The sequence below is a fragment of the Miniopterus natalensis genome, chromosome 5 (assembly GCF_054644295.1).
Source record: "Miniopterus natalensis isolate mMinNat1 chromosome 5, mMinNat1.hap1, whole genome shotgun sequence".
Lineage (NCBI taxonomy): Eukaryota > Metazoa > Chordata > Mammalia > Chiroptera > Miniopteridae > Miniopterus > Miniopterus natalensis.
In genome coordinates this window covers 66,580,166-66,607,383 of record NC_142085.1, presented here as the reverse complement: position 1 = coordinate 66,607,383, position 27,218 = coordinate 66,580,166, and the positions used below count along the sequence as shown (strand labels likewise).

General features: G+C 42.2%; 1 protein-coding gene across 1 annotated transcript in view; it reads right to left on the bottom strand.

The window, feature by feature from the left end:
* The window catches only part of RNF217 (ring finger protein 217), a 98,333-nt gene extending 73,792 nt beyond the window's left edge, over positions 1 to 24,541 (bottom strand). The window contains exon 1 of the mRNA XM_087817590.1: positions 23,678 to 24,541. Within this exon, the coding sequence (XP_087673716.1) occupies positions 23,678 to 24,526 (849 nt within the window). The 5' untranslated portion in view covers positions 24,527 to 24,541. The remainder of the gene's footprint in view (positions 1 to 23,677) is intronic.
* Positions 24,542 to 27,218: the final 2,677 nt, after the last annotated feature.

Below are 27,218 nucleotides of genomic sequence, written 5' to 3'. Positions count from 1 at the left end.
TTAAATTTTATGTAATAAAAAGACGTGTAGACACATTCATCACACACACACACACACAGGCCTTATATAATTTTTCTCTAGGCTAACATTTTAAATTTACCATTTCTTTCAGGCTTGCCACTTCCTCTTGCCATCACGAACTCCCTTTCTCCAATCCCTCCTCCATACTCCAAGAAAATGATTTGTTTTCTAAAATGCAAAACATTATTGTTTCAATGACTTTGAATGACTTCTCACTACCTGCAGAATAAAGCCTCAAATTCCTTTCCCTGGACTACAGGGTTCTTTGTGACTAATGCCTACTCATCTCTCCAGAGTATCTCCTGCCTCTATTGAGCCACTTCAATTCAATGGAAGAGCTATGCTTTTTCAGTTGTGGTTCTCTCAGGCCCAGACACTCTACTCAGTCCCTTCTACACCTGGCTAACTTCTGCTTACTCTCCAGTCTCACCCAAGACCCTACTGTTCTTTACAAAATCCTCCCTGACAAACACCTACCTATCCTTCCTCCCAGCACCTGCACCCACACCTACTGTAGTGCCTGCTACACTGCAAGACAAGTGCTTTTACTTACATGATTACCTGTCTAGCCTGTAACTCCTTGACCTTCAAATATGGCATGCGTGCCTTGTATCTCCAGTGCATGGAGCATCTAGAGAGCACTCAGTGAATATTTGTTCAATTAAAGAATAATCTTATTCTCTCATATTTCCTCTGCCTTTTCATCAAAGAAAGGAAAAACTACATGCTGGTCAATAGATGGGCTAATGACAATTTTAATAATAATATTATGGAGGGAGGGGAAAGAAAGCTAATATTTATTAGTGCTTACTACCTGCCAGTTATTATTGTAAACATTCTATATTAATTCATTTAAGCAGAAAACCCAAGACACTTGTTAAAAATATAGATTCCTGGGCCCCATCCCAGAACTACTAAATCAGTGTTTCTTGGGGCAGGGGCCAGGAATCTATTTTTAACAGGTGCCTCATGCATTTTATTTTTAATATCTCTTTATTGATTTCAGAAAGAGGAAGGGAGAAGGAAAGAGAGAGAAACATCAATGATGAGAAAGTCATTGATTGGCTGCCTCCTGCACGCCCCCAACTGGGGATCGAGCCCGCAACCTGGGCATGTGCTCTGACTGGGAATCGAACCTTGATCTCCTGGATCCTAGGTCGACGCTCAACTACTGACCCATGCCCAGCCGGTACCTCATGCATTTCTGATGTTAAGTCAGCTTTAGGGAATAACTGGCCTAGCAGTACAAAGAAAAAGAAAGTTCATATGATACCATGTACAGTTTTCATTTTGAAGTTCATTGTTGCCTAGTATTTATTATTCCATGATATATACATTTGAGAATAATCCTAGTGTGGGCAGGGCCAATGATAACTGGTTTCTCAGCTTATAAAATGGAAAAACATTTTGTTAAATTGCAGAATTTAGAAGGCTTCACACAGCAATGCCTTTTTCTGATATCTAAGCATGACATCATCAAAAAAATAAACTCAGGTAAAAGAGGCTGCTCAGCTTTATTAACAAATATGAATAAGTTTATTTAAATTTTCAAGTACTTTAAAGTTGGAATTTGACAACAAAGTATATTATAACAAAAAATAATATCCTACTGAATAATTATTCTTTCAAAATTTGGAATAGGAACCACTAATGCAATTTAATAATTCAAAAGTTAATCTCATACTTTTCTAAACCATATCCAAATTTTGCACAACAACAAAGCCTATTTCAATAAGAAAAGCCTCCCCTCCACCCACTATTCTAAATTTTCATTACATAAAACACAGTGAACTAACATAATCCATTATTTCACTCTAGGTATCAGCCAAGCAGCCATCACATTACTTTACATCTACACCCTATTAGAAATGCAAAGCATCACAAAGCATCCTGTCAGGTACAGTCTTAAAATGAATGTTCTACAGCCTCTCAGTTTCTTGCTGTCTCCTGCCTGGCTATGTATTATTTATCAAGCTTTCATCTGAGAATAGGGAACATGCTTTAATAGATGTAGCTGAATGTGAGACCAGTATTAAAGATACCAGCTAGTTTTATTTTCAAAACATTACCCTAATTACAAAAGTACCCTTTTGTGATAACAATGAATAAATGTCCTACTAAGATAATAATAAAAAACAGGTGTTCCTTAGCATCTGTTGAATGCTCTGCAGCCTTACTCTTAAAAGTGTGGTGCCCCACACCAGCCACACTGGCATCACCTCAGAGCCTGATAAAAATGCAGAACTTGGGCTTCATTCCAGACCCACTGAATCATATTCTGCAGCGTTAACAAGACCCCACAGGGTCTTCGCGTGAGAAGCACTGCTTTATAATTTTCATAAATCATTTGGGTCCCCTGGGTTCAACTGCAATTCTGGACTAATGACCTATATGACCTTAGGGAATCCACCTGTATGACAAAGGGCTCAGAGCAGCAGCAGAGTCTAATGAACTTTCTGTGATGATAGAAAAGTTCTATACCTGGGCTGTCCAACACAGTAGCCACTAGTTATATGAGAACTTGAAATGTTGCTATTGAGACTGAGGAACTGAATTTTTAATTTTATTTAATTTTAATTACTTTAATTTATATTTAAATAGCACCACGTGGCTCTCTGAGAGCTCAGGTCTAGAGGCTACTGATAATATAAAATCCCTTCTGGCTCTAAAATTTTAAAATTCTAGGTCCAGAAAAAATGATTTACAAAATAATATTCAGGACTATATTTAAAACAAGTATTTGTTGAAAACCTACTATGGGTCAAACACTCAGGCTTCATCAATGAACAAAACAGACCAAAATTCTTGTTCTCATGGTCTACAATCTCACAGGGAGAGAAAGACAATAAAAATAAATACTGCAAGTAAAAAAAAGGCAACATCATTGGAAGACAATAGGCTATGGAAAAAAGAATAGATTAAGAAAGGATGTAGAACGTTGGTGCGGAGATTAGGGTTGGCAGCATTCATACATGGGGTGCTAAGAGAAGCTGACATTTGAGCAAGGACTGGAAGCAGATAGGAATTGGCCATGTAAATATTGGGAGAAGTGCACACAGAAAGAGTAGTTTCTGCAAAAGTCATAATGTAAGGACCTGATGTGAACGAAGGACAGACAGCAAAGTGCCCCAGGAAGCTGCACGTGAGTGAGCCATGGCAGCAGAAATGGGAGGTAGAGTCAGAGAGGTCAAAAAAGAACAAAGGCTCATGAATCATGGAGGGTCTTCAGGCCACTGTGAATCCTTGACCTTTGTTCTGAGGATCCCTTGCAAAGGAGAAATGTGTCATACCTTGTGGGGAGCCGGCGGGACTCCCCCCGGGGAGGACCCGCCGGGCGAGGTGCTGCCCAGGGAGAAAGACCCGGGAGGCCGGCTTGCCCTAGTGTCATCAAGAGAGAAATCTCTGAGGCATTGACCCGAGTGGTGGGCAGCGGTGCTAGCACTCGCCCTGCTCCCCCCGCTCCCCCTCCTTAGGGACTTGGCTAAGCTTAAGATTAACAATGCTTGTATGAGGAGTAGCTCAGCATGGGGCCAATATCAACAATGCTGGCATGAGGAGGTACCTTGGTCCAGGAACCGTGGCCGGGTTAGAAGTGCAGCATGTCCCAGCTACCAATGATGTATGTACGAGAACAAGGAACAGGGCTACCAATGATGTATGCATGAGAACAAAGAGCTAGGTGGGGAACATACATGGGACAAAGGTTACTGATTAAACCGCTGCCTTACTGAATGCGCTATAATTACAAGCTGAAAAATAAACTCGGGGCTCAGTCACGTACTGAAGCCCTCCCGATCCCATCCTGTCTCTTGTCTTTCTTTTCCAATCCTCACCCCCTCAATCAGGTTACTGCTCGACTGCCGGCAGGCTCCGGCAATACCTTACATTTTTAAATGATTCCTCTGGCTTTACTTGAGATCATTCTACAAGAGTACCAGGGCAGAAGCAGGGGGGATAGTTAGGATCTTATTGCTGATCCCTGGTCAGAAATGATAGTGGCTTGGTTCATAGCGGTAGCAGTGGAAATGGTGAGAAGCAGCTGAATTCTAGATATATTTTAAAGGTAGAGCTAACAATAGCACACGAAATACAGAAGGGTAGTGTGAGTGAAAGAGAAGAGTCAAAGTTGATGTCAAGGTCTTCATCTAAGTAACTGGAAAAATGGAATGACCGTCAACTGAGATGGAGGGTAGAGCAGGCATACAGGGAACTACAAAGAGCTGAATTTTTTACATGTTAAATGTGAGATGCCTGTGGCACAACCAAGTGGAGTTGCAGCACACGGAAGGATAAACCAGTCTGGAGTTCAATGGAATGGCCTAACCTGGAGATATAAGTTAGAGAATCAATGTCATATAGAGAATATTTGCAGAAATTGTCTAAGATGACAAGAGTATGAGCATAAATGGAGAAGAAAAGAGGGCCAAGACTGCTGGGAGTTCAAACGGAAGTTAAGAAGTAACTTGTAAGGGGAGAAAATAACAGGGAATCATAAACAAATATGCAGTGCAGAAGGAAGAAAATCATGAGACTATCGTGCTTTTAAGCAAAGTGAAGAAAATGTTTCAAAATGGAGGGAGTGATTGTGTCAAATACTGTTGAGAAATCAAGTCATGTAACAGCCAAAAAATGACCATCAGATTAAACAATGTGAAGGCCAATGATGACCTTTATGAGAGCAGTTACAGTGGAGAGGGAGAGGCAAAGCTTGACTGAAGTGTGTTCGAAAGACAATGGAAAGAAGAAAAATGTGATAGCGTGGTGTACAGACAACTTCTACAAAAAACTGGATTGTAAGATGAGCAGAGAAAAATAATACTAGCTGCAAGGGAAAATGGGGCCATGCAGAGTTTTTATTTGTCTTTATTTAGTAGCTTTTTTTTTTTTTTTTAAGAATAGAGCAACTGCAGTTAGTTCATGTGCTAATGAGAATGAGCCAATAAAAGGAAAAATCAATAATATAGGACACAGTTCAGCAAACGATTTGGACTCTTATTGTTTTGTACAGCCCATAAGCTAAGAGTGATTTCTACTCTTAGAAATGATTAAAAAGAAAAATCAAAATAATAATATTTCATGACATATAAAAAAAGTTACATTGCATTCAAATTTCAGTGTCCACAAATAAAGCTTTATTGGCACACAGCCAGGCTCATCACTGATGCAGTGGCTTGGCTGCTTTTGCTCAACAATGGCAGAGCTGACTTTCTGTGATAAGAGATGATCATAGGTGACATTTTACTAATTCCCACTGCTGCACAGTGCTCCATGAATCACAATGACAGAGTTATAACTGGACAGCATTTCAAGTACCATGCATATGGTAATGCAGTGACACTTTATTTTTTCATTACCAATGCACAGTCAAAAGGAGATAAAATGGGCTTCAAATGTCATGCTTTGAAGGCACAGTGGAGTATGGATTATTTTATTATTGAACTAGATGGCAAAGGATTTTGTTTTTTATGTAGTAACACCATAACTACACTAAAAAATATATGTCAACATCATGAGCCTAAGCACTCATCAAAATATGCCCAACTCATAGGAAAGCAATAGTCAGAAAAATTAGAAAATTCAAAACAGAATACCTAGCAAGCAGAATGTCTTCACGAAATATAAAAACTAAAATGAGGCCACAACCAAAGTTAAGAATTTAAATGTCATATTTTTTAGACAATCATTAAAAAGTGGTTTACCATGTATAAGTTAATTAAATTATGTTATATTGCATCTTTCAAAGGTATGTTTGAGAGAAAATAAACTTGTTTCAGACTATTAGCCTTTTGGTGAGAACACTACTCACAAAGAGTTGAGGAAATTTGAAGCAACATCAGTAGTCAATTTAAAAACAAGGCAAATAATCTGAAATCATTTCCCTTGGCTTTATATGTGTTCAGAGAGGTACAGATACCGCTTAATTGTTGTTGTTTTCTGAGGAATCAATGTTGAGTCTAAAATGATAGGAAAATTATTCTTTCTGAACAGTCTTCATGGAATAACTATAGGCAAGGGTATTTTTATGAGGTTGAGTAAACACAAATTCAGTATAATCTGAAGCAGAATCTGCTAAGATGTGTTTGAACAAACTGTGGTAAAAATATCTGTAGAATAGAAAAGGGCTTAGTTTGACAAATTTGGCAAAGCTAGTGAAAGTTTAAATTATTTAAAGGCTATGATTATTCACTGCATTATTCATCAGCAGGTACTTTGTGAAAAATATTCAAATCTATCATGTTATTGAACCAGTAGTGTCACCAGTGAAATTCACTTGCTTTCATACACTTAACAGTAATTAGCTCTGTGAATTTTGTCTGAAATGCAAGCTGAATATCCTGACTTGCCTTGACTGACCACACAGCAGTTTGAATGGCTAGCAGTGGTAAAATTTAACTGTACTTTTTGAGCTCAGGGTCAGTTTGAAATTATTTTGAATGATAAGAACCACCTTCAATATCTTTGGAAATCAGCTTTTGCTAAAACTTTATACTGTTTATTAATGAATTCAACCTAAAAAAAATCACAAGGACTACAGAACTTATATTCAAAAGTGATACTGTAATGAAATCATTTTGACTACTAAGATTTGAATCACAGGTAATGTCAACCTGCTTTATAAACTTCCTGTACTGTGAAAAATTAAAATGAGAAACAAGATTGCCACTCCCATGCAAATTGGTTGAAGAGATATTTTCTGAGCTCAAACGACAATTCCAGCAGCATTGTGTAGGCCCTGATGCAGGTTCGATATGCAATTTCATATTTCAAAATCTATTTAAGTCACAAAAGACCACATATGATATGTTTCTATTTATGTGAATTATCCAGAAGAATCAAATCTATATAGACAGAAAGTAGAATAGTGGTTTCTTAGAACTGGTGGATGGGGTGGGGAGAGGGAGACAGGGAGTGACTGCTAATGGGTATAGGGTTTCTTTAAGAGGGAACTAAAATATTCTAAAATGAGATGATAATGGTTTCACAACCTGTAAATATAGTAAATGACATTTAATTATACAGTTTAAATAGGTGAACTATATACTCGAAATACATTTCAATAAGGATGTTTTTAAAAATCCATTTAATTGTGCAATCGATGCACTTCCACCTAACCTTCAAATGGAAGGAATTTACAATGTAATGACATTCTGTAAAGCGAATACCAAGAGAAAAATCTAAGGAATCCTATAAAGGAATTCTAAAAGATAAATATAAATGTATGCCAGTGGGTTAATACCAGTGTTTGGCAATACCTACCTGTGTGAAAAGACATTTTAAAGATGAAATATGTAAAATCTCAATACAGATCAGAATTGACTGATGAATATTTTCAATTAACATTGATAATAGGGACCACTAACACTGAACCAATTAGGGGGTACAATGTTATCACAAAAAATATATATGTTCTTATTAGTAGGTCTGTGTTACAAATAAAAAATACCGTACAATTACTTTATTTTTCAATTTTTCAATAAAGATGTAGAAATTTGTTTTTTTCTCATATAAGTTTCTACTTTATAGGAAAATAATTCTTGATTTTGCCTCTTGTCCTGCAGAACCGAAAATATTTATTATCTAGCCCTTGACTGAAAATGCTACCCAACCCATCATATAGGAAAAAGATACAGATGTTGAAAAATTAAGCAAGCAAGAAAAGGAAGCTCTTGTACCAATGAGATTTGTCTAATTCAGACTTTTAAAAAATCTATTGGAAATGATTAGGGGCACAATGACTGACATGGAAACAGGACATGTAATAATCAAAACAGATTACAGCAAAGGCTGAAGACAACCGAAGGAAGGGATTAATGATGAAAGCGATGCATATTATATCTTTGAAAAACTCCAGAGAATACTTAAGATTAGGAGTTGAAAATAATCATAAAGTAAGTCTGTTGCCTGACGGCTGTCCTCTCTTTTCCCTCTAACCACAAAACTGCATCTTCATCAGTATGGCAGGAAAAAAGGCTAATATGACAACAGAAAACAAGATCACAAAAGAAGGTAAAGCATTTATAGAAATAGTGAGCTCTGGCTCTGTAAACAGAAATACTAGTTTAAGATCAAGAACAATGCCATCCAGGCAGTGAAGACAGATGCATACTTGCACTTGGACGTGAAATGGAGAATTACACCCCTTTGTAACTTATCCAGATTTCACTTTAAAAGGCCATGAAAGAACTGAAGGCAGAGGAGAGTGATGGGCACAATCTTCATTTAACATCCTGATGAATAATTACAGACTATCATACGTAATTTCCTTCAGGGAGCTCTGGCTGGTACACACAGGGCTACACTTGCAGGGCAACAAACCTTAGAGGGTGAGTTCAGTCATCCTGACTGTGGCAAGCTACCTTGAACTTTGCAGACATGTGCTATCTAGTCAAAACTGCTAAGCTTACTTACAAAATGAACCTAGATTATCTGTCACCAGGGATGTCCTAAGAGGACAAAAAATATACAATATTAGAATGAGAAGAAATCTTGGAGATTGTAGTGTTCATAATCCTGATTCTACGAGGACACCACAGAGTGTTAAAGTGAACTTAAAATATAAAAATACTTATTTTCCGAAAATCAAATATTAAAAAGTAGATTAATGTAATATAAACATGTTCATAATATCCATTATTAACAATTTATCATGTTTTCTATTTTTTAAATAAAAAGTAGAATATTACAGATAAACCAATTCCTTACCATTCCTCTCTTCCCCTCTAAAGAGAATTAGATACTCTTAATAAATCTGGTTTATGGGTGCGTGTTTTTATTCACAGTACACTAAAAATGTATCTCCTCAATACGTCATGAATTTATGTGTTCTTTAAAATGTCAGTGCTCTAAAGCTGTTAAAATTCTGAAACTTGCCTGTTTTTTAACTAATATTGTATTTTCAGTATATGTATTAATGTTAATATCTATAGATTTAGTTAAGCTTAAGTGCATTTGAGTTCTACTTTATGAATATACTAGAACTCACTCATCCATTTCCTAATAATGGAACTTTGTTTACAATTTTTCAACTATTATAATTAATGTTCAATACATAGCCCTGTGCATCCCTCTCACACATATGCAGTATTCCTAGTTACAAGCAGTGTCTGAGTATCCCTTTGTTCCCATCTCCTAACCAGCACTTGGTTTGCATCAGACTTCTTGATCGTACCACTTTTAAGTGTAAAATACTATTTCATTTTGTTGTTGTAAATTTGTGTTTTCTTCTTTAGTATAAATCATAATGCACCCTAACAACGAACTTTTTTATATCTTGCTGGCCATTTATATCATTAAACTGCATTTTCCTAATGAATAAATTTTCTCATTGATTTGTAGGAGTATTTATATACTATGGATAATAAGTTTTATGACCCATATATCATAAAACCACTTTCCCAGGGTGTGAATTGTCCTTTATCCTAGTTTACTGTTTCATTTTCCTCCCTCAAATTTAATGAATGTTCTAAATATAAAATATAAAGTCCAATTTTTAAATTACTTTAACATTTCTCAAATTGTTTTATAAACACTAGAGCACTCCTAGATAGTACCCAGTTCCTGTGATTGCTCACACTCCCTAATTTGAAAATATTTTAAATTTAGTAAACATCACTGTTCCTTAAATTACTTTTATCCAGTGGTGTTTTGTGCTGAGACAACCCACAGTACAAACCTGATTTAGAGATAAATACTTGAGGTTTTCTTTATAAATTAAAAAAAAAAAAAATCAACATATTATTACTCCCAACAGAAATATTACTAACTTTATGATTAATAGTAGAATGTAATTAGAGGAAACACTTCAGGACTCTGAAATAAACAAATGAAAGTAAGCAGGGGCAGGGAGCTCAGTTATTCAGCTTAAAATCCACAAAGTAAATCTTGTTGATGTAGTTACTTTCTCAGTGTACTCTTCCTAAAAACAAAGAAAATGACAGCCACAGTCAAAATAAAGCAGCTATTGTATGGCTGAGCTGTGACCCCAGGGCCTTTCCCATTAGAGGTGGAGGAAGTGGAACGGACACCAAAGAGAACTGTTACAAAAACAAGAATTAGAAGTGGGAGACAAACGTGTGTAAATAAATAGGAATTACCTGAGGAAACGAGGCAGTCATCAAAAACAATTTTATAAAGTAAGGACAGGCACTAAGTCGAATTACCGAAAAGTTCTACTAGCTTCCTCTCAGAACTGACCGTTGACCAGTAAGGCCTCTGCCATCCATGGGAACGGAAGGGCCGGAGATCCGAGTTGGGCAGAAATTGCGGAAAGAGTTAAAAGAATAACAAAGGGCAAAAAAATTAGGTGGCAGAGGGTAGCTCAAGTTCTTGGATACATTGTTTCTGGCAATCAGTAAAATAACAAGTATGGACACCTGCTAAAAGACGTGGCCATATTTTCCAGGCGGTGGCTTGTTACTTGGTGCCTCGGGAACCAAACAAGTGAACCCACACGCACGGAACCGCGCGGGGCGGGCGGGCGGCGAGCGGAAATCACGCCGCGCAAAGGCCAACCCTGTGCCGCCCGGAGGATCGAGGCTGCGGCTGGTCCCTGGAGTTTTACGACGCGGGGCCTCGCGGGAGAGGCTGCGGGGACAGGCCTGACGCGCTGCTGCGCCGAAGGCAGCGCAGCCCCAACGCGTTTTCAAAACCGAAGCCCCAGGGGGCCCAGGATGGAGACGGGCCCTCCACAGCCTGCGGGCGCGCACCGCCGGCCTCCCGGGCCTCCAGGCTCAGCGCCTCCAGCAGCCGAGCGGTAGGGAAACCTGCCTGAGCTGAAATGGCGTCGAGCAAAGCAGCGATGGCCTTAGGAGACGTCTAGCTAACGAATGCGCGAAATAAACCGAGCGCACAGCCTTCCAGACACCTTCGGAGCTGCGCCCCCGCCGGCGCGCCCCGCTCGCTGCTTCCCCGCGCTGGGCCCCGCGACGGCTCGCTCGCCGCGGAACCGAGTAACTTCGCTCTGAGCCTTCTTTCCTAAAAGCGAAAGTCCTCTTTGGATTCCTTTCGTTTAGCAGAAGCAGGCGCCGATGTGCGTCGTTCGTTAGAGGGAAGTGGCAGAAGGCGAGCTTTCACGCGGCGGCCCAGTTCCCCGCTTCTCTTGCCACCGCCCACCCCTCACACAGTTTCCTCTCCACGCGGAAGCCGGCGTCTTTTCGAAGCGTTATCGTTTGGCAACGCTACTCAACCTGCCAATGACTTCCCATCAGAGTTGGAATAAAGTATCAATTCTAGAGAGGGGATCAAAACACAGCTCTACAAATCGAACCAACTGCCCGGCTGGGGTGGCTCAGCGGTAGAGCGTCCACCTAGGTCCAGGAGACAGAGGGAGGTTCGATTCCCGGTCAGGGCCCGGGCTGGGGTTGCGGGCTCCATCCCCAGTCGGGGGCGTGCAGGAGGCAGCCCATCAGTGACTTTCTCAGCATTGATGTTTCTCTCTCTCTCCCTCTCCCTTCCTCTCTCTGAAATCAATAAAGACATTTAAAAAAATAATAAAAATCGGACCAACATCTACCTCTCTGAGCCATCTCAGACCACATGGCCCTCTACCCTGTCCCTCTGCCCCAGGCGCTCTGCTCTCTGCTGAAGTTTTTCTTCCACTGACTAGCTCTCACCTTAGTCGCAGAACCTATCAATGACTTTAGGTGAGGAGTTACTGTAACAGAGAACAGGTATTCTTTGGCTTGACCAAAGTGAAAGAAAGTCTTGGCCAGCGGAAAAGATTTCTCTGTATAGAAATCTCTGCAACTCGACTAATTATTTACTGAAACACGTGCTTTATTTTGTTTTTTTCAGAAATGTTGATGAGATTAATAGTAATTCTTCCATCTTGTCTCAGCTACAGTCTCATGATCAGACACAGACACTTTACGATATGACTGTGTAAAGTTAAGGGTAGTTTATGGCTACAGATAAGAATGTCATTAAACCGCCTGTGGGAAGACTGACTGCTAACCTTGACATCATTAGCATCCTGAACAAACTATCAGGGTTATGTCCTTCTAAATGATAACAAACCAAAATACGCACACACACACACACACACACATATGTAACAGAATAATCCAAAAGTTCCAGTGATTTTTTAGCAACTTAATTTTAATTTTATCAATGATATAAAACATCTTATCACTAATAAAATTACTAATAATTGTGAAAACAATGTGTTATAACTGGCTTCATTTTAAAAAAATCTTCACTCAGCATTTAGATACTGGGCATCTAAAGTCTCTGTTCAATTTATTTTGATACATCGTTTTAATGACTGTCATTACAAAAAACAACTCAGAACAGTTGCCAAAAAAGAACATTGTTGCCTGTGCTTAGTAAGTCATTATACTTACTTTTGTGTCTCCTCTACCAGTCATTCAAAGATTGTTAATGAAATTCAGCTAGTAAATTTACATCTTCCCAGATGTCAACCAACTGTTCTTGCAGCTAATCAGAAAGTGCCAAATTTTTAAACAAATGGGTTAAGAACTGTTTGAAGCAATTCATTTGGGTGATTTTTAAGCCTGAGGAAAAAAAACCGTTTGCAACTTTTTAAAGTTTGCAGTGATTTTTAAAGAGAAAAGCATTTCTGAACAAACAGTACTTTTCAAAAGTCCTGAAAAGTTAAAAAAAAAAAAAAAAAGGGCAATGTACTGGGGGAAAAAATACTATCATTTCAAATATTTCCTTCCCAAGCATTCCTTCTGAACTCTCCTTCCACCTTAAGGGGGAGGCTTCAGTGACTCACAAAGTGACATATTAAAAACTAACAACAAAGAGAAATCCATGAATCTACCTGGAAATGAATATAGTTAGATTTTTATAAGTCAAGATCAGCAAACAATCCTCTTGTGATACTCAAATAACCTTGAGACACACACACACACACACACACACACACAATTTTAATATAAAGCACCAACACATCGTACATATGGAAAACTTATTTTTAGGAGCCTATTATTTAAAAAAAAAATTTCCCCCAAATAATCTTGAAGAGGAAAAATAGTAACATAAAATAACAACAACACTGAAGTTAATGGTAAGACTAGATAAAAGTAGGATGAAATGAGAACTCTTGGGAATGCACCTGCCATTTCTCACCAAGGGCATCTTGGGCAGGAGAATAAAAACTCCCTACTCTCTACAGACTTGTTGAAAGAAATTCATTTTCCCACCTAGGTCCTATGTTCCCATAAAAAGGGTGCATTAAGATCAGGCCATAACAAAGCCAATTCCTATTTGACCCAACAGCTCTACTTCAATATAAACGAATAATAAACTAAACTGTAAACATTAAAAAAATGACATTATCAAAGGAAACAACTCTAGTGAAATATTAGGAGCAATTGTTTTATTTTACCTGCTGTTTTAAATTGTTAAGCAACCAGAGGAAAAGACTGCAGTCATTTAACTTGCCATGGGTAACCCAGGGCTAATGAGCTTCAGGAACACTGAGAATGGCCAACAATCACGGGAGGAAATAACACAAGAATCAACACCACAAAAAAGGAAGTAATTTGCTAGGTAGCCTATAATTAGCTTCTGAATCTTACAGTAGAGAACATTATTGAGGCAAATAGCTTAGGAAGATTTAAAAAGGGATTAGTCATTCACGTGAATGAATAAGCCCAGAATTTTGTCACCTGAGCCTGGGAAGGGGGAGGAACCCAACATAAAAGCAATATACGCCCTCTGTTTCAGGGTGCACACATCCTCAACCAGGAAAAGTTAATGGGTGTGCTTCCAGAAATTTAAATGGTTATCTACTTGAGAGGACACTAATCAAATGATAAAATCACCCAATCAAACTAAAATGGCATAAACAATAAAAATCCAATGGTGGGCCAATTTAACAAAGACTAACTAGAGTAGTTAATTCTAAGGTGTCATTAGATAAAATATTATTTCTGTATAGAATATGCCTGGACTGCAAAAAATATGTTACATCAACTCTTTTTATTCAGAAAGATACTGGACTTTTTCCAATAATATTTTTAACCACTATTGACACTAAAATTTTGATAATGGAAAGGAAATTAAGTGGTGTCAATAATTAGAAGAATTAGAAGCGGAAACTGATCTTCAGATATTTCAGTTACAATGAAATTATCTAAATCATTTTAACAGTGAATGACTTTTATGCAAGCTTTGCTTAAAGCTATATGAAGCTTTACTATTCAATTATTTAAGGATAAAGCATTAAAAAACCCCACATAACACCCAAGTATATTAATCAAAATAATGAGTTGGAAATATTTAATTAAATGATTGACAAAACATGAAATATGTTTTAAAAAATTAAAATTGAGGCTCAAAAGCTCTGCTACCTAAATTCACACCATTCTTCATTTTTGTCTGAAATAGTACATAGTTTAAAAATATGGCCCCCAATTCTTTGACACCTTCACATAAAAAAGCTGGGGTCGAAGTCCTTTCCCTTTGAATGTAGGCAGACTTGTGACTGTGACTGCTTTGTCCAAGTGATGCTGAGTGACCTCCAAAGTTAGGACAGAAAAGATCATGCAGCTTCTACCTGGGTCCCTTGAGACTCTGGCCCTGGAGAAAGCGAGCCTTCACGGACAACGTCCACTGCCCTGAGACTACCATGCTGGCAACGCCACGTGTAGGCACTTCTGAGACGGCCGCAGCTGAGCATCCTGACGGCAGCCAGCATCAGCTGCCAGCCAAGCGAGTGAGCTGACATCTGACTACCACCCCATGAGAAACCCTAAGCGTGAACTGGCCAGCTGAGCCCTTCCCAAATTCTTGACCCACATGTCATGATCAAAATAACACGGTCATCTTACGCCCCTATGCTCTGGGGGAATTTGTTAAGCAGCAGACAAGGTAACCAAAATAAGTTTTATAATTACAGAAGCACCTCAGTGAGAGACGGGATGCCAGGGTAAAGATTCACGCTACAGCATTCTATTGCTTTAAAAATTTAAATATATTGTGGGATAAGATATCAAGATTTCAGGTTCAAATATCTATCTTACTTTTTCTACCAACCTAAACATATTGTAATTTACTTTGAATCCTTCACTCAGTCTCTTAGGAATGATCTGTTGAGCAACCAACTATATTCTGGGCTTTGTGCTAAGGGCTAGTTTTAAAAGCAGCTCAAGGAGTGGTTGGAAGGGCAGATAATTCACCAAACATCAAATTATCAAATTATCACACAAACGTGTAATGACAAAAATGGGATAAAATACAATGGTGGTGGAGTAAAAAGGACTCTAAAAGCATAAACAGTAGGGACCGAAAAGGAGGCCAAGGCCAACCCTCATCAGCAGGGTCATGAACTGGAACCTTTATGTAGTGCAATGGGGAGGTTACAGGTTTTTAAGCAAGATAATGAAATGCTGAGATACTCATTTTAAGTATCATTTTGGCCACCTACTCCAGTAATTTCTATATTGGCAACACACTAGCCTCTGGCTTATGGTCTAAATAAGTAAGTTTGCTATAAAAATACTAATTTCATGCCAAGAGCTAAGAAATTAATTGGGGGTGGGAGGGAGCATGGAGCAGAAAATAGGCAACTTAAATACAGTGAAATAAGAAGAATCTTATAGTGAGTATAAAGAGCTGTCAAAGAATATATGAAGGACGCTTAATGCAGATACAGGGGGTCAAGAAGAATTCTCAAAGGAAGAAATGTCAAAGCTGAGACGAGAAGAATGGGTAGGTATGAAAGGGACAAACCAGAGTTGGGGACTAAGGGGATCCCCCATGACAGAACCTCATGTCACTCGCTAAATCAAAAGCTCAAAATTAAGAGAGTCACAGCGTGCTCAAGGAACAAAAAGTTCAATATGGCTAAAGGTCTAAGGGGGAACCTGCTGAGAAACAGGAGCGGTAAAGAGGAATCCTATCACTCAGGCACCTGTAAAACACGTTTAGATTCTATTCTAAAAGCAACAGGCAAATGCTGAAAGGTTAAGAAGGGAACACCAATACCAGCCTTGCATCTTACAGAGAACCTTCTGGCAATAGGGCAGTGAATATATCGGAAACGATCAAGACTGAAGTGGAGGGACCAAGCGAGAAGCAGTGGTTGAAATCCAGGGGGGGACAGTGGAGACCAGAGCCAGGGGAATGCCAGTAGAGGTGGAGAAAAGTAGAGAAGACAGAAATAGTTTTTGAATTGAAAGAACTTGGTGATTAATCAGAAGTGGGAATGAGAAAGAAAAAAGTCAATGGTGACTGCAAAGTTTCGTACCTGGGTACAAGCGAAGAAAACAGGGAGCCCTGCAGGAAGAGCAAGGCATTAGGGGCATGAGAGGGAAGAGGGGGAAAGGGAGGTTTTGTTTTGAGAAGTTAGAGGTTTCTTTGGGAGGGAAATGTCCAGGAAAGAGATAGTTATGTGGTTCTGAAGGTGAGAAGAGTGATCTCGGCTACAGGTCAAGATTTGGAAGTTAAGAGCATATCGGTGTTACCTGAAACCATGGGAGTGAGCGAGATGGTCCCACTGATACACAACGTGAGAAGAGAGAGGGCTTGGGGTAGGACTATACAGACACCAGCATTAGGAGATGGTAAAATACAGCTCAAATGGGAACAAAAGGAATGGCCAGAGAGTTAGAAAGAAAACAGAAAACAGGAGAGTACGCTGCCATTAAAACTTAAAAGCAAGGCAAATCATAGCTTTTCTAAACTCAATTCCCCTTGATTTCCTCACATGAAGATGAGGCTGAGTTTGGTAGAAATCTTCGTCTGGATCTAAATTTGGGCAAGAGCCTTCCTTTTCCTCAAGGCATGAAATTAAGCTGCTTCTTCTTGGACTGGGAGACTTGTGATTTTATACAACACAGATATAAACTTAAAGAAAAAACGACAACAACAACTATAAATATATGTATATTTAACTTATGAATACAGGGTTACGCAGAAGTAGGTTTACAGTTGTGAACACACAAAACAGTTTTTTCTCGTATTTTTATTAATTATTGTATTATTTCCCACACGAACAACTGAAAACCTACTTTTGTATAACAACAAATCTGAAGTCTGTAAAAAGGTCACGGGTTTTAGAGCCAAGTGGGCCTGAAATGAAATCCTACCTTTGCCATTTTCTAGCTATGTGACATAGGACAAGTTATTTATTCTCTGTAACCTTGAGTTTCCTCATATGACATTATACTCCCTCCAGCACAGAAATGAAGCCGTTCCTGTTTCCTTGAACCCACTCTTATCAGAAAGCCAACCCCAGCACTGCCAATGAAAACAGCATTGGTTATGGTCACAATCAATCAGCTCATTGGGAAATTCAATGGTCAATTTCAAGCCTTACCCTGCTGAAACTCTCAAGCATTAAAGATGATCACGTCTTCCTTTTAAAACACTGTCTCCGTTTGACTTCTGGGTAACCATTCTCCCTTGGTTCTCTTCATGCCTGACTGGCCCACTCCCTTTCAGACTCCTTGCTGATTCTTTCCTATGTCCCAGGCTCCATATATGTCAACACTGGTTTGCCCAAACTCAATCTTCAACCGTCCTCTACTGTCACTCCCCAGGTGACCTCATCTAGTCTCAACGGCTTTAGATATCATCTATATGCCAAAGAAGTTCCAATTCATATCTTCTGTTCAGCTCTCGCTTCTGAACACCAGACACCAAATGCCTACTCAACATGCCTTCATGAATGTTTAAATGAATTTTCAAACTTAGTACAAACTCCTGATTGTCCCTAACCTAGTCCTCCCACAATATTCCTCACCTTATTAAATGGCAACACTATTCTTCTAATTGTTTGGGCTCAAACGCTAAGTCATCTGGAACTCTTTTTCTCTCATCCCATACCCAACCATCAGCAAACTCTGTTAGCTCTAATTTCAGGATATATTCAAAATTCAACCACTTCAAGCCATATTCACCTCTATCATCCTGGTCTGAACTGTATCATCTCTCCTCTGAATTACTGCCAGTCTTCTAAACTGATGTCTCTGCTGACACCCTCGACTCCTACAACAGTAGGCTCTCCACAGAGCCAGAGTAATCCCTTTTAGAGGTGAAGTCATATCTGGTTAGCTCAAAGCATTCTTATAGCTTAGCTTCCCATCTTGCTCAGAGAAAATGCAAATACTCTATGGCCTTAAAACCCTAACCAGCCAGCTTTCCCCACTCCTCCTAACCTCATGCCCTGTGCTTCGGCCACATGGATCCCTTTGCCTTTCCTGGAAGACCCCCAAGCACGCTCCTGACTCTGGAACTATATACTTGCTGTTCCCTTAGGTATCCTCATGGTTTGCTCCCTCACTATTGTCATGAAGATCTCTACTCAAAAGTCACCTGTAAAACAAACCCTCCCTGAAACTCCCCCCAAAACTATTATATAAAGAAACTCAAAATTTCTTATCACCTTTCCACTGTTCCTTTTTCTATACAGCCCTTATTATCTCCTACTATACCTATTTTCTGTCTCCCCTCCACCCCAGTCTAATATATAAACTCCCTGAAGGCAGGGGCTTTATCTGTTTTTGTTCTTTGTATCCCCAATATCTACAACAGTGCCTGGTATATAACAGGTATTTAAAATGTAAGTGAATTAAAGTTAAATAATAAAATATGTATTAAAATGCTTAGAATCTAGACATTCAACAAAGGATTGCTCTTATTATTTATGGAAAATTAAAAGCTCAGGTATTAATTACCCCAAAATTGATGGGGCAAATAGTACTAATAAAGTTGAAAGAGAATGCCATATTCTAGGGATTATTTTCTTGTGGACACTGAATTTTTATTTTAAAACAGGACTTGATTTGGGAGGTTCATTTCATTTATCATATGAAACCCTTCTGACAAAGTGATTTTGAAAAAAATAATTTTTAAAAAATGTGTTATAACTTTAAAGATACACCATATGGTCATGAATGATCCAAAACAAACTTAGCAAAATTATGTTTTAAATAATAAATAAATATTTTGAAAGCAGCAAGATGTTTACTAATATTCTATTTCCAACAATTAGAAAGAGCTCTAAGAAATAAGTGATGGATGGATTTATTACTTTAGATTAAACATAACAGGAGGAATTGCAATGTGTTTACTAAAAGGTTCGCTGGTATTCCAGAACTGGTTTAGTACAGTCTTACCAGAAAGGACGCAGGAGAGAGAGCGAGCCACAGATGTCTGGGAACTTAAAGGAAAGATGACGTCACCAGATAAAGCTGAGAAGGTTGTAAGATTGCTTCTTGAAGGCATTGATCTCATGGTACTTGGTATACAGGTACCCAATAAATGTTTGTTAAGTGCATAAATGGTACACTAACAAATGAATAAGTTAATTATAAGCAATCAGCACTCAGGTATGTCCACATCGCCCAGAGAGCTCAGCCTACAACAGGGGTTCCCTCTACAGAAATCAACTGCCGGTTAAAATCAGATTTGAACAAGAGAAAAATGAAGGAAATTGTTAAAGAGAAACAAAGAAATTATTAAAGAGATATTAAACAGACAGAAGAGGAAAGTAAGGGCATGAGTCAGTAAGGCAGGAAAGTAAATGTTACCTCATCCCCAAACACACACACACACACACACACACACACACACAAAGCACACAAAACCGGTACACAAAAGAAGTGTACATAGTGGCTTAACGGATTTCAGTCTCAGATTAATCTCCACATTTTCAGGACTACCAGAATCACACCTGGCATGACAGGATCTGTAAATTCACCTGTGTGAAGACAACTGCGTTCCAACTCCCTCTCGAACGCGATAGTTTCTAAAAATATACAGGTTGCTTTAAGATTTATGGGGGAAAAGTAGGTTACGCTTTTACCCATAAAGGTCTGAATGACTCAGAGTTTAATAATAGGATACATGCGCTTTCGCCCCTAGGTCACTGATTCTAGGACGACTACAGTAGACTGTCATTTTAGGACATTGCCATCTCTCAGCTGTTTTGTTCAAAATCTGGAGGAGAAATGTTCTGAGTGTCTCTATTAATACTCACTTGACAGGTGTATACATTCCAACTCCTATGTATGTGCCAGCTGCGACCACTTTGAAGCGGAGTGATGAAAGCCACACAGCTGTTACCTCCGGCAGCCCTCAGCATGCCCAATTCTCTCCAGTCTTTATCTAAAGTACTAAGTATTAATACTACATAGTACAACAGATTTTTACTGTCTAAAACCAAAATCACAAAGGGAAAAGATCTGTGGAGGATTTCTGAAATGAAATAATTTTATCTCATTTCATATCATTGTACGAAACAAAGAAAGCAACAACCGTTCCTCCTAGGAAAATGTGCTAAAGGCTAAACCAGCTGGGAAGTTCAACCTTTATAACGGCTCTGTCTTGCAGGACACTGCAGACATCCCTGGGACTGTGCGCTTTAGCCAGAGTCATGCATGTGCAGGTAGGTCACTGGGAAATGTACTTCTAAATTTTATGTACCAAAGCATCATGTACCCAGGCATGAACCAATATAACTCCCGCTATCCCCATCATGGTGCTCTAGAGCCTCTAAGTCAACACCTAGGGCGACAGCTACCCATTGACCTTTACCACATACTCAGTCCATGGCTCAGATGGAAATAAGACTCATCTAAGGAACTGCATTCCTATCTTCCACATCCACATTTGTATACTCTTTCAAAGAACACAGAATCTCCTTTTAGAAGAAAGTTAATTTAACCAGGCAATAGTCCAACTCACATTTGGGACGCATTTCTAATGTTTGTATATAATGCTTAACAGGGATTCTGCTTTATTTCCTTAAGTGATGTTAAATACTGTATTATTTGGAACAGGCTCAAAAAATGGTGAAAAAGTCACTAATAACTTTTTACTTTAAATATATCATTTTATTTTAAAGGTCTTAAGAACGCTGCAAGTTCAGGCTTGACAGATTTGCTCCTGTCCAACCCAAGAAACCATATAAAATGAGCAAGAAAGCACTAACTAGGCCCTTTTGATCTGGTTCAGTCAGGCAACCAGACAACTCTCTGCGGTTTGATTTTGTTTTGCTTTAGAGCTGGTGTGTCATTACAGGTCATGGTCTGCAATTCCACTTCATTGATGAGGAAATTAAGACACAGAGAGGTTAAGTGACACAGAAACACAGGCCCTCTGAAAAGAAGGGGCTTTAGAATCAACACAAATCAGAAATCAACCACAAGGTCACATTTTTATCCAACTAAAAAAAAAATCCATTTTTGTATAAGCTAAAAGTTTGTCAAAAAACTTTAGTTCTAAGTTCAATAACAGCAAGCCTGTCAGTTTTGTCTTTTCCTCTATATTAGAACTATTAAGTCTTTGTCTTTTGTCTTAAACATCAAGAGGCTCAGAGAGAATTTAGAGCCCAAGCAGAACACCACTTCCCAGCTGTGGTTTCTGGGGGTTATCTCACCCTTTCTTCTCACCCTTTTTTTTTGTCACTCAGCTCTTCATAAATTCAGTAACTATTAGTAGAGCATCTGTTATATGTCATCTGGTGTTCTAGGTGCTAAAGATACAGTAGCAAACAAATCATGAGGGCACTCCTCTGTCTTCAAGGAAATTAATTACAGAAGTGTAAGATAGAGCACATTAGTGTTATAGAGAAACTAAAAAGCAGGAAAGGAGACCAAGAGTGTGGGGAGAGGTTCATCTTTAAAAAGAGTGGTTAATAAAGGCCTTAAGGGTGACACCTGCATATAGACCTGGAAGGGAGAAGGGGGAGAACTAAGCCAGCATCAGAGATATTCCAGGCACTAGGGACAAGTGCAGAAGTCCTGAGGTGGGAGCATGCTTGGCCTGCATGACTCATCTTTTTGTTGTTGTTTATTATTTTAAATAAAACATATTTTTCTTTAGTTCTGACGAATACTTTGGAAGGAGGTCAGGAACATACATACATACATATCATCATAAATGCTGCAGACAACCTTCAGATAATATGACACTTCAGAGGAGTTTTTAGTGGTTGTGTGCGGCAGTGACACTTCACCTTGCCACCCTCCCACTCCATTTCTTCTCCACTAGAGATCAAAGCACTGACTTCCTAAAACTAACTCAAGAAAGTATAAAACAAAAATCTGCTTTTGGGAATGGGCCCACCTTAAGGAAATCAAACGGCAATGCAGAGAACCTTGAACTTGTAACCCATTGTATTTGTATCCAGTGTTTAACATTAAGCACTGCCTAACATTGTTGCTCTGTTTACATCTCATTATTTGCTACTTTGTATTGCTGTGTACACATCTGCTCTCCCAGTGACTTCACTGGAGCACGGGCCATAAATCGGAAATGTCAGAATCCCACCACATGACTTTGCACATGGATGGCACAAGTATCTGACGGTTTGATTTTGTTTGTCGGTGATGTCATAGAAACTACCACAATGAGCAGCAGACATCCTCCTGTTTTAAGTGGATAAAGCACGAAAGAAACATCATAGTCTCTTACAGGCATTTGGATAATCTCAACAATCTTGGGCAAGTTACTGTTTGTGTAACATTCCATTCTGTCTAAATTTCCCTTTGCATTTTCATTTGGGCATAGGACTCACTTTCAGTCTAGACACGAGCATAGATTAGCCACAAAACACAAAGGAACCACACTGTGCCGGGTGAAATCCTGTTCGGTTCCCTTCAGTCAAAGTTACTAAACGCTATTAAAGGAAAGGGACTCAACATGCAACTAACAGATACAAGGAATATAAGACATTGTCCCTGCAGTCTGGCAAGACAAACAGACACATACGGAACAACTTCAGTGAATGCAGAACACACAGAAGTGTTTTCAAAGTATATAAACAGTCCTGGAGGGCGAGGGAAGGCTTCACAGAAAAGCTGGCACCTGAACAGCCAGGGTTTGAAAGATGAACAGGCTTAGGGCAATCAGACAGGGGATCAAAGGGCATTCCAGATTGTGCAAAAAGCACTGGCAGAAACTTAACGGATTGAAAACTGCTGGAAGAACGCATTTACCACCGGTGAAGGAAAGCAGGTCTGTTGCACGCTTAATCTTTTCAAGGGGAAAAAACACACACAAAAACACCAAGCTTTCAAATAAGGAGCCGAAGAAGGAGGTTTCGGCAGCCCTTGTTTTGTTCAACCTCTTAGCTTTGCTTTGCCCTGTTTTGTTCCCTCTTAAAGAAATAAAGTACTGTGCTGTCATAAAAGTTCAGTGAGGAAAAGCACTTCAACTTTACTGCGGAAAAAGAAAACTGAAAAGTGGGCAAGAGCCAAGGAATAAATAAATGACACTTCTGGAATATATCAATGGGGCAAAAAAAATTTTTTTGATCAGGTATCACGGACCAGAAATATTAATTCCAACCTTTCTGTTCACCAAGTCAATACATAGTTATGTCCCCAGTCTGTGAGTCTCTGGGGTACCCGGCCTGTGAGGCACTCCCACTGCCCTGCCCTGGAGCAAGCTCTTGCTGGCGGTCTAGTAAGAAATAAGCGGAGGGCAGGGCGCTGCACCCCTTCCTCCCGCGGGGGCCAGCCTAAGCCTGACGCTCAGAGCAGTTCAATTCCAGCCAAGTTAACCAGTGGCGACAGAGCACACAAACATTACAGCTGATACGTGAGGAAGGACAGAGGTTCCCGGCCGGGGTGTGTGAGCTCCCCCGCCGAGCGGGGAGCGGGGAGCGGGGAGCGGAGCGGGCGCCCGGACTCGGGCCGGGTGGGATGCCCGGGGGGCGCGGGGGCGGGGGGGGCGTTACCTGGGAGCTCAGGTAGACTCGGAGGCACTCCTCGCACACGGCCTTCTTGCAGCAGGGCAAGGGCTTGATAGGCTTGTCTTCCAGGCACACCCGGCACATGAGCACCATGAGGGGCGCGTAGGGACCCCCCACCCCACCCAGGCCGGCGTAGGGCGGGGCTCCCAGCAGGCTGGGCGCCGAGAAGGGCTCGGGCGCCAGGTAGAACTCCAGCTCGATGCTGCCGCCGTCGGGGGGCAGGGGGTCCGCTGGGAGGGGCGGGCGCGGTCTGGGCAGGGAGGGGGCGCTGGGGGGGTCCGCGGCCGTCGGGGCCCGCGGGGGCGAGGAGGGCGGCGGGGGCGGCTGCGCGGCGGGGCCCTGGGGCAGGACGTTCTCCACGCAGAACACGGAGCAGAAGACCTGCCTCCTGGCGGGGGAGGGACGCCGCTGACCCAGCACGTCCAGGGCCGAGGTGTCCGGGGCCCCGACGCGGGTCCCGGGCTCCGGCTCCTCCGCGGGGGGCGCCCCGGGCCGCCCGTGCCCGGCCTCTCCTCGGTCCCCGGCGCCCTCCTCCTCCTCGTCTTCCAGCTGCTGTGGCAAAGTCTGGGGGTTGAGGGGCCCGGTGAGCCCCAGTCCCGCGGGCCGCCCGGGCGCTGGGCCCTCCGGCCGGCCCGGGCCCCCCCAGCTCGCCGCGGGCTCCGGGGCGCTCGCGTCCGCGCCGCCCGAGGCGCTTCCGCAGCCGCCGCCGCGCGGCCCGGGCGCCCCGTCGCTGTCCCCCCGCGGCCTCCGGGGCTCAGGGCGGCCCGCGGCGCCTCCGGCGGGGTCGCCCGCCTCCGGGGGCCCGCCGCTCACCGCGCCGCGCTCCTCGCCCATGGCCGCCCGCGGCCCGCGCCGCCGCTGCCCATCCAGCCGCCGGGACCCCCACCCGGCGCCGGCGGGCGGCGGGGGCAGCGGCTCGGCTCCACGCGCGGCTCCGCTTCTGCTTCCGGGTCCCTCCGCCGGGCCGGGGCCGCCGCGAGCTCCCGCCGGGGGGCCCGTGCTCCGGGGCGGCGCGCGGGGAGCCGGGCCCGCCCCGCCGCTGCGCCCTCCCGTCCCCGCGCGCGGCCGGGCACCGCCTGGGGGGCGCCGCGGGCCGCTCTCTCGGGGCGCCGGCGCGCCCGTCCCACATGCAGAGCGGGGCGGCGCCGGGGCCGCCGCGGGCCCCGGGCGGGGCGGAGGGTCCGGGGGAGGCGGCGTCAGCCCCGCGCCATCGCGGGCCCGCGCGGGACGGGCGTCGGGAGGGCGGCGGTCCGAGGGTCCGGGGGCCTGTGCTGCGGCCGCGGCGCGCACCCGGCGGGGCGGGGCGGGGCGGGGCGGGGCGGGGGCGCGAGCGGCCCGCGGGGTCCCGGGCGGGGCGCGCGCGAGCACCTCCCTCCGCGCGGCACCTAGCGCCCTCCTCGCCGGCTGACCCCACCCTCGGGCGCACACCTCCCCGCACGTACGCGCGCAGGCACCCGCGGCCCCGCCACGCGCGCAGCCCGAGTGGGTGTGACCGCGGGGCCGCGACGCGCTCTCGCCCCGGGTCGGCGCCCGGCCTCCGCGACGCCCGCGGGGAGCTCGGGCCGCGCGTGGGGCTGAGCGTCCTGCGGGGGCTCCGCGGGCAGCCGGCGACGGGGTCCTCCCGCTCCTCTGGGTCTGTCCAACTTTAAGTCCCGCAGAGAGTTCAGAGAAACTACTCTAGGAATTATTCGCTCAGAATTCGGTGTAGGCAGCTCTGTTTTCTGCCTAACTGGGTAAGAGTGATCTCTGAAATCCACAAATAAGCAAAAAAGCACCTTTCACCTGCTCCTCCAGCTGGAATCCTATGGGCGCTGATAGCTGACTAATTTAAGATTTAGCACTCTTTTCCCCTCTTCAGTGTTCTTTGAGGAACTGTATTTAACCCTTTAAATGTTCCAAAAGGGTCGTAAAATGGCCTGGCCTAATTAATAAACTGGATCCCTGGTGGGAACCATAAGGATTTTCATTAGCATAACCATATTTATCCCCAAAACTGTTTCCAAGACAACAATTATATTTCAGCCAGGACTTAATTATATGTTGCTCTATCTTTATTTTACAGGAAGTATTAGTCAGCCAGGCTGGTGTGTTTTAGTTCCCTAAAGCCAATGAAAACATTTTTGGGACGCCAACCCTTGTTTTTTTCATCTTGAGAGAGAATTCAATTTACACATTCATGTAACAGGAAGGAGCTGTGAAGTGTGTACAAAAACTTTTCATCTTGAAGTTGTTACTGGGCTTTTCTAAAATATTTTCCACATCAGATACAAATGCTAGAAAGGGGACTTGCCATGCTATACGAAGAAAGCAGCCTAATACCGTAGAATATGTCCCTCAGGTGTGTCTGATGCTCAGTTGTACCCCAAAGGGATGACTCTATCAGTCTAAATGCCACCTCATCAATCTGACCCAAGAAGGAAGATTTTTTATTTGGAAGATTAAATGCTATTCAGGGATTTTTTCCCCTCAACTTGGCTAATTAATTTCTTGGTAACTGCTGTTTTCTCCAAATGATACCTCTGGTGTTTATTGTTTTAAAAGCAGGAACAAGAAGCCCACATATGTGCCTTTTGTGGATACCACCTGAAAACTGTTCTTTCAAAGGGGATATAAAAAGAATGTTTTCCAGGTGAACACAGGCTGAAAGTAAGACCAGAGTAACTATAATGGATCCAAAGTATATTTCCACAGTGTCTGTAGGAATCAAACCCCTCAAGGTCCTCCCACAGTTTGGGACTCACCCCCCCCCCCCCCCATTCACATTTGTCATAGGTATTCCAAGAATTTGTTCTTGCAAAGTCCACCATTTGGTTCCTTAGCCCTCAGCTTTCAGTTCTCTGGCAGCGGCTTTCCCTGACACTGAACCAACGAGAAGTTCCTGCTGGGATTCCTGAAGGCGGCCCGTGGCTCTCAGCCCTTCTTACTGCCATGACTTCCTCCCCACAGAATTCATCTGGCCTTTGGGAGAACAGAGGCAGGACACGTCATATCTCCACCCCCCGGACAGAGTCAGACTTGCCTGAATCATGGCCCACATCCACTGGTGTTCAATCTGAGATGCCGGGACACCAGGAACATGGAAACGAGTTAAAAGGCAAAGTTAAAACACTGGTTCTATCATCAATTTTCTCCGAAAAGAAATGCATGAAGCACCTATGATGACTGTGCTGGTATGATTCATTTTTTTAGAAGGATTGTTTGAAAATAGACTCTGGCATGAGTTTCACTTATCTACCACAAGCTTAATTTTATTGAAACTCATACCATCTGCTCATGTCAGACTATATACAGCTGTTAGCGCAATATAAGCACTATCTGCCACTACCAGTTCAGTTCTCAATATTTCTCAACCTGTAGTGAGCTATGAACCTTCCCTAAACCTAAGCCTTCGGTATCAGGAGACTACGCCAAGTTTGAGAATTGACGTAGTCAACGGCTTTCAGTGGCTATTGAATATTATTGTTTCTATGACCACTTTTCTTATCCTGGCCTTTAAATATGACTTGTTTTGGTTTTCTTGAAAAAT